The sequence below is a fragment of the Stegodyphus dumicola genome, chromosome 5 (assembly GCF_044657685.1).
Source record: "Stegodyphus dumicola isolate Sdum_Otavi_A_Nest chromosome 5, ASM4465768v1".
Lineage (NCBI taxonomy): Eukaryota > Metazoa > Arthropoda > Arachnida > Araneae > Eresidae > Stegodyphus > Stegodyphus dumicola.
Window position 1 is genome coordinate 20,984,588 of NC_140772.1, and position 17,696 is coordinate 21,002,283.

The 17,696-nt window shown below is 28.6% G+C and overlaps 1 protein-coding gene across 1 annotated transcript in view; it reads right to left on the reverse strand.

The window, feature by feature from the left end:
• The window catches only part of Zir (dedicator of cytokinesis), a 108,710-nt gene that overhangs the window by 48,858 nt on the left and 42,156 nt on the right, over positions 1 to 17,696 (reverse strand). The window contains exons 17-23 of the mRNA XM_085816491.1: positions 17,551 to 17,652; positions 17,265 to 17,351; positions 14,180 to 14,461; positions 10,019 to 10,198; positions 2,457 to 2,825; positions 1,537 to 1,683; positions 387 to 709 (exon numbers count right to left, since the gene is read on the reverse strand). Of these exons, the coding sequence (XP_085672617.1) occupies positions 387 to 709; positions 1,537 to 1,683; positions 2,457 to 2,825; positions 10,019 to 10,198; positions 14,180 to 14,461; positions 17,265 to 17,351; positions 17,551 to 17,652 (1,490 nt within the window). The remainder of the gene's footprint in view (positions 1 to 386; positions 710 to 1,536; positions 1,684 to 2,456; positions 2,826 to 10,018; positions 10,199 to 14,179; positions 14,462 to 17,264; positions 17,352 to 17,550; positions 17,653 to 17,696) is intronic.

Below are 17,696 nucleotides of genomic sequence, written 5' to 3' on the forward strand. Positions count from 1 at the left end.
TTTTTTAATGTCAGCAAAAGAACAATGCATTTATTGTATGAAATACACCTTATTACATTACTGTTAATAAAAATTCAACCACCAAAATCTATTTTACCTAAAATCTAGATATTAAAATTGGCTTTTACAAAAGAAAATATTTAAAACTGTAAATAAATAAACATACACAAAAAATGAGAAATAAATAAACATATGCATAAATTTCTTCATGCCCAAACAAATATCGTAATGTGGAAAAATAAGAATATCACCCACTTAACTATTCCTAATCAATCGAAGTTTAATTTTTAAGATATTTTACATTGCATAAATTAAAGCTGAAATATCTTACATAACTTTGGAAACAATTATATGAATAGGGAGACAGATAAGAAGCTCTAACTTACTTCATAGACAACACAGTCCATAAATCAGATAGTAATAGCCCTACTAGAAAATGTTGTTGCCTGAATTCAACAGATAGCTCAGTGAAATTTCCTTTTTCTACAAGAGTACCAGTAGAAAGAAGAGAGCATTGGGATGAAGAAGACGCAACACTAGGACATGGAGAAGTTGCAGGAGAAGGTGAGACTGGGGTTCCAAATGGCAAATTTAAAGTTATAAAATGCTCGTGGCTGCATATTATTCTCAAAAAGTCTAACTTCAGAGACATCAAAAATATACTATCAGAAACAGTAGATATTTTGGACAGTACTTGCTTACAGTATGCCTAAAAATAAAATAATTTTATCAAAATCTACAGAAAAATCTGAAAGACTAATGGATTTCAATAATTCACTTCAGAAGTACTCTAAATAAAAATAATTTATCATTCTTAACATTTTCAAATATTTTATTAAATAAGAGTAGCATGCCATTTTCTAAAATCCCCATTTAATTGTTGGTTTGCTTTAATATTTTGAATGCAATATAGCTCATTTTTATACCTTTACACTAATTAAATCAGCCTTGATTTTAAGGTGACAGTTCTTTTTCTATTCCAACAAACTTGCAATGACAAAGTAAACAGAAATTAGAATATAAATTATATGTTATAGATAAAATTATAATAAATAAACTACATTCACCAAAAATTTTATAAAAAAAAGCAGAACAAATTTATTGGTGCCTACATGAGAATCTAGTTTGTTTTGTGTTTTCATGAATACACATTTGTCATTAGTATTTTCCATAGCAACAAATGCAAAATACAGATTAAGAAACAAATTCCAAATTATTTCTTTTTTTAACATACTAATGAGTTTAGATCATTAAATCACATTTACTTATAAACTGGTTTTGCAGATACATTTATTACATAAAATAATTACACTTTATAATTCAAATTCATTTAGATAACTCTCTTATGCAACTGAATTTTTTTTTAAACAGTTAACAACTAAAATCTCACAATGACCTATTTAAAAATTCAAGAAACTTCTAGACAAAATTAGATAAAATAATTACACATCAAAATTACAGCATATTTTTAAAGAAATTACTAAAGGAACAAAACGGAAGAAATAAAAAAAATAATAATTAATTAAAAAAGCTTACTTTTATAAGGCAAAAGACATATCCTCGATCTACAACCGAAAACAAGTCACAAAGAAAAAAGGCTAAGCCAGAATTTAAATTCTTCGTAAATTTTTCACAACCTTCTTTGTTGCAATGATTGATAATTTCAGATGTAACTGTTGTGACCTGGAAATAATACAAATACATAATTTTACTTTTATTAATAAAATATGACTCATTATAGAAAACAATTTAGAAATTAAATATTAGATTTAAGCAAAGACTAGAAAAAATATTCATTTATTACATAATGATTGGCAAATATGTTAACAGAAATTAGGTTCTGTGAAGCCTTGCAAAAGACTTTGGGTAAAGGGATTTGCAAAAGACTTTTAAGTAATTTTCAACAAATACCGAAATTTCTAAAAACACACTTGGATACTGAATAATTTGCAGGAGTATGTAAAACTTTACTCTACTGATTTACATATCCCCTAATTTCTACAGAGTCTGCAATAATGGAAATATATAAATTTTTCAATAACATGATTTTTTAAATTAAAAATATGAGACATCTTTTTTCTAGTAATTTCACTACATAAAAACTACTTTAAATTTTGTTACATCTTATACTCTAACTTATATTTTTTCAAAAAACGGTGGTCTGCAAAAATCTTGAATTCTATAAAGTGTAACTTAAAGTTGCATTATATGAGAAAAGAAACAAAAATTGTATTAACAGTTTTTGGATAAGTGGTATACCACTAAAAATATTTTTTACAGCTAAGATCTATGTATGTTACTTCAACTCATGCATGATTACAAGATTGATACTGATGATTCATACAGTAAATAAATTTTTCTACTTCAGACAAATTTGGGAGACCACAGTTACATTTTTACCTTAAAGATTATGAAACAAAGTCTGAAATTTAAATATATTTAAATCATTGTCATACCAGTGTAGTAATGTCATCAAAAAACTGAGCACAAAATCTCATTTTCCGTGGCATATCAAGTCGATTTGTTGCTGCTAACTGTTCAATCATGCTTCTTATGATCAAATCAAAGAAAAACCAGGAATTTGACAGCATGAGTTCTCTAGCAGATCCATTTGATACAACACATTGTAAAGCTATTTCTTCATGGAGAACTTTGCGTGGTTGTGACATTGATATAGCACACAGTACATTATCTTGCATAGCAGCAGCAGCTCTCATACTTGCAGTTCGGTCCAATCCTCGACAAAGAATGGAACTGACTTCACCATCAGAATCGGCATAGGACACAATATCTGGATTGCTATTGCTTCGACCATAACATGACTTCTGAAAAAAGCATTAAAATTTTACGCATCATAAACAAAAAATTCAGATCATAAATGGTAGATACTTTATAATTGTTTGTGATTATATAGTTCTTGTGCCATTTTCACAAGCAAATATTACCATTTGTATTGATTTAAACTTTAATATAAAGAGTAAAAATAAATAATTACAGGAACAGCACTCTTTATTTTTGGAACACTTATACAAATATGTAATGAGTTTTCCCCCTTTAGTCTCTCTCTATATATGATATTTTAGAGGCTCGCAGTCTAGGTACGTTGACAGAATTTAGCAGAGCTGACTAGAGAAGATGACACCAATCACTTTTTGAGTCATGGCAAATAAAAACGCTGCGTTGATATGACTGGTGGGAACACCAAAAGTGGCTCGACCATTAAAACAGCATTTTTATTTCGAACAGGAACAATTCTTTTAAAATACATTTCTGCATAAATTGGTACAATACTGGGGATGCTAAGCATGCCCCACAATTCTGCAACACAGTTTACATTTTAGATAACAGAAAAAGAAGCTTAATTAAGAGACATGACTTTCCTAGATGAGCCAGCAGGTGAAAAAGTAATGCATACGAACTACAATTGTATTTATAAACTCGAAAAGTCTTTGTTTCAATCCTGAGCAGCGATTGGGGAAGGATTTTACAGTGCAAAGACACTGCAGGGAAAGAGTGCTGTAACATACTGTAGAGCAAAACGCATTGGTGCAAAGCATATCCTTGAAGAGGGGATGTGTTTACTTAAAAATTATGAATTTAGAGATCTACTGACAATTGGTTCTAATTACGTTTAATAATTTTGTTGCATTTTTTTTTTAAATTTTACATGCATATCTTTATACATTTAGCTATTTATCTCTCCCTCTTTCTATATACGTGTAAGTCAGCTTTATAATTTAATTTAATAACAGCTTCTTAATTCCTCATTTTTAATTTGGTTATTTCCTTTTTATTCTAAAAATAAGAATAACATTTCTGGACTGTGTCTTTTCTAGATTAATCTATGCCAGAGCTTGTGTAATGCTGATGACATAGTAATTTCAGAACCTAAATTCTGAGAACTGAAACCTTTCTAATGTAAACCAAAACCAACCTTGCTTTGGTAAGCTGCCATATTGGATAAAGGCATTTTGCTAGTAATTCTGATGCTGTTTGGATGTTATTTCACTGTGCTCTGTTCCTGTCACAATTGTATTAAAAATGTAATTGTTCTGAAAATGGGCAAGATTAGAGAACCAATAGCTCTAAATGTGACTTTAAATAAAACTGGAATTAAAACTGCCTTGACTGCCAAGTTTCTTAGTCATTGCAAATTCTACATTCTAAGTACCAAGTACAGTACAAAGTCCATAATCTGGACATCCATTATCCGGAATGGTCTTTAATCTGGACCTCAAAGCCACAAACTTACGCATGCACGTTTAATGTGCACATCTTCTACGCATGCATGTAAAGCAAGCCACAAACTTACGCATGCGCGTTTAATGTGCACATCTGCTACGCATGCATGTAAAGCGTGCTTCCAATAGAAAGTGACAGAGAGGTTATTGAAAACGAAAAAATTTCGATTGGCAAGTTAGTTGGTATTCTCGACACAGCAATTACAGGACTTGAACACTGAAACTTTGTAACTGAACAAGAAATTATGCCTGTTTATAGAATTAAAGAGAAAGTATTAGCACAAAAAACGAAGCAACTTAAACAGCTTACATTGAAAGAAATGTTTAATAAAGTAAACAAATAAATATTAAGCTTTTTTTTTTTTTAAATTTTGATACTCTTTAGATCACAATTGCTCTTTATTTCATAAATTACAGTTTCATATTTTTAATTGTATAATTTTTGCATGCCATCTTACCAGATTTAAATTGATGATCTATAATCCAGAATCGCCGAAGTCCCGACGAGTCTGGATTACGGATTTTGTACTGTATCTATGTCATCAGTATATCTTCCTCTTCAGTATGGATCTATGTTCTCTGCCTAACAACACTGCTACATTTTTTTCTCTTTTTTTTTATCACACACACATACATATAGCTATATGTATATATCTATCTATATGTATATTAAATATATATGTGTTCAGGTTTTGATGTTTCAGATTATTACCCCTTGAGAAGTTGATATGGAACTTAAAAATAAAAATAATCTATAATGTATTATTAGTTTAATATAATTGAATTAAATAAATTATAAAAAATAAATTAAATAATAATTGAATTAAATAAATTGTACAAAAAATTCAAACATAGTGAGAAATTATTTTTAATTTGTTTCATAATTTTAAAATGTTATAGGCTCTTTATACAATTTTAGCATCTTCCTGGGATGGTTTAATCTACCTCTACTAAATTATTAATATGTTTTTAAAATAAAGATATATATTCATACATATACTATATGTAAGGATCTACTCAGAATCACTTTTAATTATGTAGTTTATTATCATTTTTTTATTTTTCAACTGGGCAATCTGTATTTAAACAACAAAGTGAAACTTTTTTAAACTTAATATTTGGAACTAATAATAGGAAACTTAACTAAACAAGTGCATTTTAATGCAATTTAAGCTCCCTATTTCAGCATATCACATGCAAAAAGTATAGATGTACATACTTTAATGTGAAAATGTTCAGAGTTTACATTCAAAATCTAAAATTTGAATTAGAAGCAAAACTTAAAATCACATGTTTTATGAATTCTTCCTTTTTTGTTAACAAAAGTATCTGCCTTTCCACCGATAAATTAAAAAATTATAAATCAACCATGAAAAATTTCCATTTCCATAAATTAACTCTTAGGTTTTGATCCTTAACAAAATATTAATTTATGACACTATTTATGTTATCATGAAACTGAATGATTAATAAGTACAGTGAATGCATGACATGTTTTTCATTGCCCAAAATATTACAAGTAAATGAAACATAAAATATAACAAGTAACCTGGGTAACAGGTAAACAAATGTAGTTCTATCTTTACACACCTCTAATTTCCCTTCTAAATTCATTTTAGTGTACAAAAAATTATGAATGAAAAGAAAATAACATGAAAAAGAAGAATTTAATATATCTACTTATAGCCTCATGAGTTTTATTTCTAAGATTGAATTGTTCACGGCAGGAGTTTTCAACGGGAGGGGAAGAGCTGTCAGCTTTTTATTTAACTAAGTATTTAGTTTTAGTTTATGAATATAAAAAATATATTTATTCAAATTTTGGTATTCATCAATACTTTTATACTTTTTCTTAATTATAAAATAGAGTAAAAAATCTAAATTTAAATAAATATTAGATTGGAAAGAGTGTAATTTCATTTTATTAGTATGAAATAAAACTCATTTTTCTTCTATACAAAAAATAAACTTTAATTAGTCAAATATCTTGCATTCTGTTCAGTGACCTTTTGCCATCTTCTGGTAACTTTGTGATTCCGTGCTCATAGAACTTCTGGTCTTTATCGGCAAAAAACTCAACAAGTGTGATTTATGGTCATCATTATTACTAAAATTTTTACCATTTAAGGAGCTCTGTAGACTTTTAAAATAAATGATAATTCCATAATGCAAGATCAGGGCTTATATGGGGGATGCAACATCACTTCCCAATTAATCTCCCTTAATTTCGTACGTAGTGCTAAAGATGTGTAAGGCCTCATATTGTCTTGATGGAACATAGCTCCTTTGTGATTTGCTAATTCTCTTTGATTGCTTTCTCTAATTTCATAAGTTATTGGCAGTAACCATCTGAGTTGATCACTTAGTTGCCTGGAAGTAGCTCAAAAGACACGGCACATTTGTAATCGTACCTAATTGACAGCATGATATGTTCTGATGCAATTTAGGCTTTCGATATTGTTGTGTAGAAAAATTCGGGATTTTACGAATTAAATAATTTCTGTATTCTGCTGAATTAGTTAGATATTACATTTAATTTCTTTTTCTCTAGAAAGAAACATTTATTCGTCTATTTTTATTATAAGGAGATTAATTATTCTTTTATTCTCGCTTAATTCTTAATATATTGGGATTCATTCTGTAAACCAGTGCTTCAAATAAAATTTATGTAAAATTTTCTAATAGAAAGTGAAGAATTTTATGAACTGTAGTGAATTAATTGTGAAATGTTAGTTTGATTTAATGTATAGAAACAGGACCACCTGATATTTGTTTCCTTTGCGCCATTTTGTTTTCTTTTTCCTGTACTCAGGGAATGTTTCACAGGATTCTAGAAGCTAGGTCTTTGCTCAGAGTATAGCCGAAGGGATAAAGTATACTTGTAAACAGGAAGGTTAATGGAAAGGTTGGGAAGAGGTCAGGACTTTGGCGAACCGGTTCCGAAAGAATCGCCAAAGTTTCATAGCTTGACCGGTTTCGGAAAACAAAGATTGGATTTTGGAAGCTTCTGAGGGGCGAGTTTTACCAAGTCTGGAAAATAATGCTTGTCGGTATTTAGGAGAGAAAATTGGAGTGTTCGCTCTTTCTGGGATGTGGATTTTTCTGCGTTTGCGGCTGGCACCTTTGAAAGTGCTATCTGGCTGCGGAATCACATAGAGGATTTTGTACATTCTTGCCTGTGATGTTCCTGTCTGCGACGATATTTTCCTTCTACACTCTGCTATTCTAAGGGCTTGCATTGTCGATGTGATTTGTCTGCTGTAAAGGATTATGTATTTGCCTCATCCTTGCCCCGCTACGATGACATTTTTTGAGTGATCTCTACGAACCTCTCTGACAATCTGCTCCCCGCTAACTGAGGATTGATGGAAGAAGATGTGTCAACAGGAGGTGCCTTCCCCTTGATGACTCGCCACTGAACACTAGAAGGAGAAAAACCCCGGAAGCTGACCGCCTCTTGCCATTCTTCAAGGGAATCTTGGATCAGGATGGCAGTGACACCATTAGTGACATCTGCGAACTCGAGCATCGGACTATTCCAGTACTCTACAGCTAAGTCACTCCTTAAGAATTTATTTTCATTGCCTAATTAATCAAAGGACTTTCAGGAGCCCTGTTTCTCTTATCATTTTAGAGATTCTTATTCTCCCTTAATGAGTTCATTCGAGAGAAGTGTTTGTTATATTTTTTTGAAATACAAGTACTAATGTAATGAATATCAGGAATTTAGTAATGTATAAGGTCTCAATTAATCAAGAGATCAAAAGGTTAGAGAATTTTATTTTTTTTTTAAATTTGTGTTCATTCGAGATTAGTGTTCGTGAATTTTTTGAAATACAAGTATTAATGTAATTTAACATGAAGTAGAAGAGAATTAACAAATAAGAATGCAGTTTGAATGACTATGCAAGTTTTGTGTTATTTGAATAGTATGCTATGCTGGTTTGAAATTTTATGTATTACTATGGAATAAGGATTTTTTTTTTTTTCATGAAAATAGCAGGGAACTTGATTTTTAACAAAGCCATTTCCAGCGGCAGATCCCAGGTGCAGATACAAAATACTTCTATTACTATCTATTACTATAAAAAATGCTTCTATTCTACTATAAGCTATACGAACCACTTATCAGGGTTTCTTCCCTAATTATGCTTGCCGACCGCATGATTAATTTTAGTAATTTGGACTTAGCTAATAGTCAGTACTCGATTACAGTAGTACACCATTTTATATTACTACAAGTTGTATTTAACATTAAAAGGTCCCATGCAAATTTCCTATTTAACAATATGATTTGTGCTGATTCATCACGCTTGGACCACAACCTTTTTTTGATTAATGTTATTGTAGATGATCCATTTTTCCTCACAAGTGATAATTCATCAAAAAAAAAGGGTCGATTGTATTACATTTGAAATGAATATCCCAAATATTGAATTTTTGTGTTATGTGAATTTCGTTCAATTGATGCAGAACCCAAATATCGAGCTTCTCAATGAGTCCAAGACACCTTATGTAATTTTCAAATGATGTGTGTAATACATTTAATCTTTTTGCAATCTCTTGCATATTTATATGATGATTTGATTCAATTATGTCTCTAATTTTATCAACATCAACTTCACAAGGTTGGCCAGAATGCTGGTCAACTTCAAGAGAAAGATCTCCAGAATGAAATATTTTAAACCAATTCTGACAAATGTTTTCTATTAAGCAATCAACACTATAAACTTTATATATTTCTTTGTAAGCCTCAACCACTTTCTTGCCTTTATGAAATTAAAAAAGTAAAATATGTTGAAAATATATATTTTTGCATTTCATGTTAAAATTTACAGTAAACTAACAGCTGCAAACAAAAATACATAGAATTTGTTTCTATAGCAACCTAAAAGTGTCAGCTGCTAAATCTCAAAAGAAAAAAAAATATAAGATTAACAAACCAAACATAATCTATCTATTTGTGCAAACCAAAACTACTTTCTTGCCAACCCAATATATATGTGTTTTTCAAGTTTGGGAAAGAGGGTGTGATCGTTTAGCAGTGGTGAAAGGAGTGCATGGGGCACAAAAGGTTGAGAAACACTGGTCTAAGCAGCTATACTTAAAAAAATTTTGTTTCAGCTGCCCAACTATGCTTGAAGTAGTTCAAATGTCATTCCTCACCTGATAAAACTATGCTGCTTAATATTTTAGTGACTTTAAGACCTTCTTCCAAAATGAAACTATCAAAAAAAAAAAAAAAAAAAAAAAAATCCTTTTCATTATTATACACATATTCAATATATAATTGTTTAAATATGACTTTACATTTTAGTACTGCATTCTATTAATAATTTTGTTAACTCTATAACATAAAAAATTCTGTACTCTTACAAATCATCCTAATTCAAATAATTATGCATTTTTAATCTAAGATCATTTAAAGTTTATTGATATTCATTATGCAAACATAAAAAATCAAAAGTATATTAATATACATGAATATCAAAGTATTTTTTCCTTTTCAATGTTTAACAATTGTGTTCATGAAAATATGTACACAGAAAAGGACAAAAATTAATGCCACTAATTTTAAAACAAAGGTAAAATCTCCATATTTACATTTTTACTAAACTATTTAATGCTTTATGAGTTAATATCTAAAAATAAATAAATAAATAAAGCTTTATTTAAAATATTTTTACATTAGCTTTTGTTAACATGTGGCTTAGACTCAATATGTGTTTTCCATCTAACATAGTGCCCATTTTTAAAAATAAAAACTCCATACTAACATGAAGGGGTGTAGATATGTTTCTGCCTAAAGTTCCATATCCAAGACTAAGAGGATTTGATTCACTTGTTGTGGATCCATATACAGATGAAGCATGATGAGGAACAACACACTGATATGAAAGATACGTCACAAGTAAACTGTTCCTGTTATGCCGATCATTCTGATATTCCAATCCTGTCTAAAAATAAGAAATTTTGTTTCAGAAATGTTTATAAAATACTGTACAAGAAACTATTTGATACTTATTATATCCCTTAGGTTTTTAATATGCTGCACTGTTTGCTGTAAAATAATTAATCACATTCCTAATTTTTCTCAGTTTTTGCAAAAATTATGAAAGTATAATAATGTTACAAGAAGAATATACTCTTACATTAAATTTAACAAACATTCTCTTTTTATAAAAAGCAAAAATTAACATTCTCTTTTCATAAAAAGTTAATTAAACTATTTAAATTTAATTTAACTTTACTATATTCTTTTGAAACTCTTACATTAAATATGCATTAAGAAAAAGATCTATTTTTGTTCTTGTAACTGCCATGTACAGAACAGTTCTGATTACTGGCCATGAGCAGGATTGAATGTTGATCAGACAAAATGAAATTAAGAAAGAATAATCATTAAAACATGAGCAGAATTGAATGTTGATCAGACAAAATGAAATTAAGAAAGACCAATCATTAAAACATACTAAATGAACAGCAAATAGTTTATTACAAGTTTGACATAATAAAAGTTATAATTAATACATGTTAAAATGTGTAATTTTATATCTTTTTCCAATATAATAAGAAAACTATTTCACTAGAAAATAATAAGAGGCCCAACATTATACACAAACTAGAGTATAGAAAATGTATTGAAGAAAGAAATATAATATGATAGTTGTTTGTGGGAATAATGATGTATATGCTTAAGTTTAGCATACAATTTTGTAAAAAACAAACTAATTCGTATGGTTCAATTTCCAAATTTATTCTAGGAAAATAAAAAAAAAAAATTCAGTAAGTTAGGTTTCTATAGCACATCAAATAAAATGGAATGTCTAATAATTGTAGATAAGATACAGTGGACTCTACTCTACTTTTGGAAAGGTGTTATACACTATCCATCAGATAAGTTTAGGACTTGCCATTATTTGCTTCCAGTTATAAGATGAGGGAAGCAATTAAGAAACTGACCTTTAAAATCAGTATTTTCAAAAATATAAGATATTATATTTATATTAGATGCATTATTAAGTTATATAATTTGTAATAGTCAACATTATAAGATATCTACATTATTAAATTTGTAATAAATGATCTTCGCCAATAGTTTTCTATTGAAAGAAACTGCAATTCTGCAAACAAGTAAAGTCTGATTTTAAATTTTGAAACTTCTCATACAGTTGTATTATAAGATACACTTAATATATGCTAGGTTACTGACATAAAGGAGGAAAATGATTCAGTAGAAAAAAATACTGATGTCTCAAGAAAAATGATTTCTTATTTAAAAGCTCTATTTCAAAAGGCTTCAAGTATAAAGAGTGAAATTATTAAAAATTTAAACTTAAAAAGAAAACAATTAGCCAAATGATAGAAAATGATTTTCATTCTCCGCTGGATGCATAAGAAAAAGGCAAGCACTATTCAAACTACTCTTAATGAGTTTTTTTTAATAAGCAACAAAACAAACAAACAAACAAAACAAAACAAAAGACTTTATTATGATTTCAGCCTATAAAATGCTTTTTAGAATTTTTCCACTCGTAAAGTGAGATGGTTCCAAAAAGATCTAATGCTTTTGATAATGATGAACTTAGCCAGAACTATTCTTTAATGATATTAGAATAAGAAAAAATTACAGTTAGCATATTTTAGATGCTTCCTTAAAAACCTTTTAGCCCTGATAAAATTCTCAACAAATTTTTAAAAGAAACTCTTCCCTACTAAAGGTCTCTCAAAGTAAAAAACGAATTTAGGCACCAAAATACATCTTTATCTCATATTTTGATTATTTCTAGGTTTCATCAATGCAATCAAACAAAAGGATCAACGCAAGGACACATTAAACAGAGTGAATCACCAATATAGCTATATGCTTGAAATAAATATAGTATGTTTCTATAAAATGGTACTATATGATATATTAAACTTGAAAGCAGTCACATGCAGCTTGGTTAATGATGTAAGCACAAGCTTGAGAGCAGCTTGAGCTTACATCATTAACCAAGACAATAATTCACTGCAACTGTATGTTGCTGGTAAATATGCAGCAAATTATAGTTGCAGTGAGGGTGAGTGCAAACAAAAATGATCATGAGTCCATGAAATTGGTAAGATGAGCATGAGGTTGTGAAACTAGTAAACTGGCAATTAACATAGCATTTTTGCCACTGACTGCGGGAAAGTAGAGAATAGAGTTGCTTATTGTGGAAAACATCCAGAAAGGAAATCACCTGGAAGGACTTACAGCAGAACAGATGCAGAAATATTGTTAATGATTGCAGATGGTTTTGTTAACAATACACGGGGAGGGGGGGATGCAAGAAAGAGAGTCCGGTTGATACTTTTGTATATCTTCCATCAGACTCTGAAGACCTCATTTTACAAAGGCACTATTTCATTTGCCATAATCAAAAACATAGTTATAATGGGGGAAATTATAATCATGCAATGAAATCATGATCATAATCAAAATGATTATGATTTTATTTGCCATAACCATAGCACTACGCAATCAAATACATAGTCATATTTCTGACTCACTCTGTTTATGGCACAAACCTAACATCGAACTATATTTACAATTTCAGTTTTTCTATTCAGACTTATTTAAAAGTTATTCTCTTAAAAATCATGTTAAAATCCCAGCTTATGAATTAGTCAAACTTCCTTATTTAAAGCAAATTATATATATATATATATGTAATATTAAAAACACATGCAAAAGCCGGAGCAGTGTCGATGTGTGCTTAGATCCAAATTGAAGAAGAATTTTGATTGCGTAGTATGACAATAATGTCAACTTGGCAGTCGAAGCGATTTTAATTTCATTTTTATTTCCAATTGATGCTTGTGGCCACAATTACTTGGCACTCTAGTCCTGCCTTACCACAGAAGATTTATATTTTTGATATAGTTGAGATAAAAAGCTAGCCAGTGAAATTACATCTTAGCAAAGAAGAGAGCAAAGCTGAAGTGCGTAGTTATGCAAGATGGAAGGACACGAAGAGAAAAGTTTTGGTTTGCAATTTGGTGATTGGTCGAGAGGCATCTGCATTAAGGGTTATGCAAGATTGCATGATTAATTTGAATGACGCAGTTTAGACTTAAGCGCTATTTTTAGGACAGATAGATGAAGTTCGCAAATGAAATAGAAAATAAAAGAGGTTATAGTGAATTAAATTTAGAAGTTTACTTTCATATTTTTTATATTACATATATATATATATAAATGCACTATTATAAATTAAACCAATTTTGTTCATAAAATCTGTATCATCATAGAGGTGAAATATATACATATAAGTAACATACTGAAAAATAAATAGATGAACTCAGATTAAAAGTTAGCTTTAACACATTCACTGCATCTATGAGAATACTTGTAGTTAGCTAATTGAGTTTATTTGCCAGTTATGACATAACTCATTATCGACTGCCTTACCTAAATCACTGGGTAAGAGTATTGCCATAGCAAATGGGATTAAATAATACACTTTCAAGTTAAAATGTATCAAATATTTCTAAAAATGTAAATACAATAGCTATATGTCTAGAACTCAAATCCATTTATTAGGGGAAAGGGACATTATTTACTTGAGAAATGGTATAAATGGTTTGTTCAAATTCTTGTTCAGTGACTTGTATAAAACTAATGGAAAATAACATATTGTATGTGTATAAATAATACATCATATATTAACCACAAGTATATTCGTGTGAATTTATTTACTACTAAAAGTGATATAATAATAACTATATTTAAATAATAAAACAACAGAAGATAACTTGAAAGCATAAAAAATGCATATAGGATCTTGGTGCATGTGAATAGACTCATCATTTCAGCTTTGACAACGAATGTGTTAAAAATAATTCTATTTATAAAAAGTAGTAAAATATAATGTACTGCTATATTAATTTAAGATGAATAAAACTATACTTACAGTTACAGCATTCACAACCATTGCTACAGCTTCAAATGCTGCTTGACCGATGTTTACTGACTGACCAGCAACTACTGGTGGTCGGACAAGTAAATAAATAAGTTTGTTAAGAATCATGGGTAAAAAATTTACTAATGATTCCAATGAAGTATCATGAGCATTAGTTATTTCTAGCACAGTGTTTTTTATTTCATGCTCCAAAGAATTTTCTCCAATTTTTGCAGGCATGGATCCTTCTTCAATCATTCGGCATATACTCAGGAAACGGTCGACAGCTGGATCCTTACATTGAAGAAATAAAACACAAAATTTTTGGCAATTAAACAAATATATTTTCTCACAAAAAGTAAACTCTGAAATCATAGTTACAAAATAAAGCTTTTGAATTGAATTATCCCTAATTTTCTGTTTTTTTACCCCTAAAAATAAAAAAATATTCCAACATATAAACCAATACTACTTTCCTTAGAACATTTGCAGCAAATGTTCATCAATATGCAGTTAATGCATTTTATGATATAAAATGAACAATTTATGAACAATGCTTTGGATTTAAAATTTAATCAAAAGCAAAGGAACTAATATAAAATTAAATTATGTTTTCATGATAACTTTTTCAAATTTATTATTTTTTCCTTTATAAGAATTTAATACTTTTTACATAACTTTCTGAAAAGGGGAAAAATTATAAAAGCAATTATGTTTTTTTTTTTTTTTTTTTTTTTTTTTTTATGTGTATAAATGATTCTCACACAGGTAAATAAAAATTCAGACCTTAGAAAATAGTTCACAATTAAATGTTTTACTGAAACTACACATTAATAAACTGTTTATAATGAACAGTTTAACTATTTATTAAATCAATTTGGATTTAAAATTCAATCCAAAGCAAAATAACTAATATAAAATTAAATTATGATTTCATGATAACTTTTTCAAATTTATTACTCCTTTCCTTCATAAGAATTTTTATACTTTCTATATAACTTTCTAAAAAGGGAAAAAATTATAAAAGCAATTATGTGTAAAATTTTTTTTTGTGTAAAAAGAAGCATAAAATATATTTCCTTTTCAATCTAGCATTAATTTAGGTTAGACTGATTTTCACACAGGTAAATAAAAATCCAGACCTTAGAAAATAATTCACAATTAAATGTTTTACTGAAACTACACATTAATAAAGTGTTTAATGAACAGATCAAATTATTTACTAAATCAATTTAATTATAACTTTTTTTAAATTTTTATCTTATTAAATTTTTTACTTAATCAATCTACTCTAAAAGTTTATTAAGAAACTGTTACTTTTCTTAATTTATCTATTTGTAATGCTTTTTATAAATATTCTGAAGACAACGGTGTACCACATGTGTGACTTTTTGGACTACCAGCAGCTTTTCTTTTTGAAATTTTTTGTAAGTTTAAGGCTTTACACATGTGCATTTGATATTTTTTCATAATAAAATATGTGCAGAGTTCAGAATCTTAATTTCCCTTTGACATTTAATAAAATAACTCCAAGCTGATGAAATACATTTATTTATTAGCACAAATGCGCATGATCAATAATTTGGTTCCACAGCTGCTTTTTGTGTCATATAAATCTCAAAACAAAACACTAATTTTTACATTTACTTGAATAACTTATATTCCTTATGCCAAACTGGAAAATAATTTTTTATTATTTGTTGCCTTCATCACCACATGACTATCAACACATAGCAAATTGACAAATGAATCATGAAGCAACGTCTAGAAGACTTTAAAAATAAATAAATAAATAAAAAATAAAATAAAAAATATATATATGTATATATGTATAAAAATAAAAAATAAAATAAAATAAAATAAATAAATAAATAAAAAATAAATAAAATTAGTAATTGAGTAACAAACAGGATGGCAAACTTTTGTGCTGACATTATGCTTGGCTATGATTATATACTTTAACCAACTGGACTGGGAAGTGTTAAATGAGTTGATAAATAGAAAATTTAACAGTAATTTCTTTTGATATAAAAAAAAAATATGTTTTGTAAATTTAGCATTCTTTGAATTACGAATAACAGATTTGTGATCCAAATAAGCCTTGATTATATGTAGGCATTTATTTATTCAGGACTCAGATAAGCCTTAAGAATACACAGTAAATGGATTCAAATGAAATAAATAATTAAACTAATATATTAATTTAGACTTAAGTTCCTTAAAATGTGACAGAAAGAAAAAATTCAGCAGAACAACATTCTTTTAGTTGTCAATCTCATGATACATCACCAATACTATACAGCAAGTGCTATGTAGTATAAGGTTTTATGATGATAGTCATGAATTTGAAGATTTTTAGATATCACAAGTAAAAAGTGAAATGGAATTTGTGGAGAAGTAGTAATAAATGAAAATGATATAAGTTTTCCATTGCAATGACAATGCTCCAATCATCAATCAACTCACAGACAAAGAAATCTGTACACTGGTTCTAAATCCAGAAAATATCACTACCAATAGTGACAAGAGAGATAAAGATGTTGTCAAAAATGAAAAAAATTTGACTGACAATTTAATAGGAATTCTCGACACAGCAATTACAGGATTTGAACTAAGTAACTTTGCAAGTGGACAAAAGATTATGTCTATCTATGGAATTAAAGAAAACATATTAGCAACAACAAAAAGGAAGCAACTTAAATTACACTGAAAGAAATGCTTTCAAACAAATATGTATTGAGCTTTTTTTTCTTTAAACTTTGATTCCCTTAAGGTCATAAATGCTTCAGTATTTCATAAACAAGTATTCTATATTTTTAATTTTATGATCTGTACATGCCATCTTATTAGATTTTAACTGGTAATCCAATATCTGGAAAATTCCCAAATTCACAATCGCAAAAGTCTCAGCCAGTCTGAATCCTGGACTTTTTAATGTATTCCTTATTAAAACCAGTTTGATTTATACCATATATATATATAAATGAGTATCAGATAGTACAACTTATTTTATCTTACTTAAAAACATATATTTGCTTAACTTTCTCCTCCCCAATTTACAGCATCATAAAATACTATTAAATGTAATTTTACTTACTTTAGGAAAGACAGATGATACTGCATGAAGAGTAATGTTAAAGATCCCTTTATGATTATCAACCCATTTTGTGTTTGGAATTTGAATCTAAGGGAAAAAAAAAACTTTAAAAAAAATGCCAGCATTTTCATAAATAACTAAACAGTTATTTATGATGTTTAAAAGTCTTCAATCTAAAATCCTAACTAAGTTTGACACAGAATCTTCAAACTATTTTTTGTGAAAAATGATATAGGAATAAAATTTAACTATCATATTTACAGAATTCTAAAAATATCATACTAACAAAAGGTGTAAGAAAGGAATAACTGGGTGGTGGGTTCTCCATCATAACTGGCAAATTAAAATCACCAGTTTGCAATCTGCCATCTCGAAATAAAGGAAGCCACTGAAAGAAAAAATTAAAACCCATTGATTAGAAAAAAATATTAA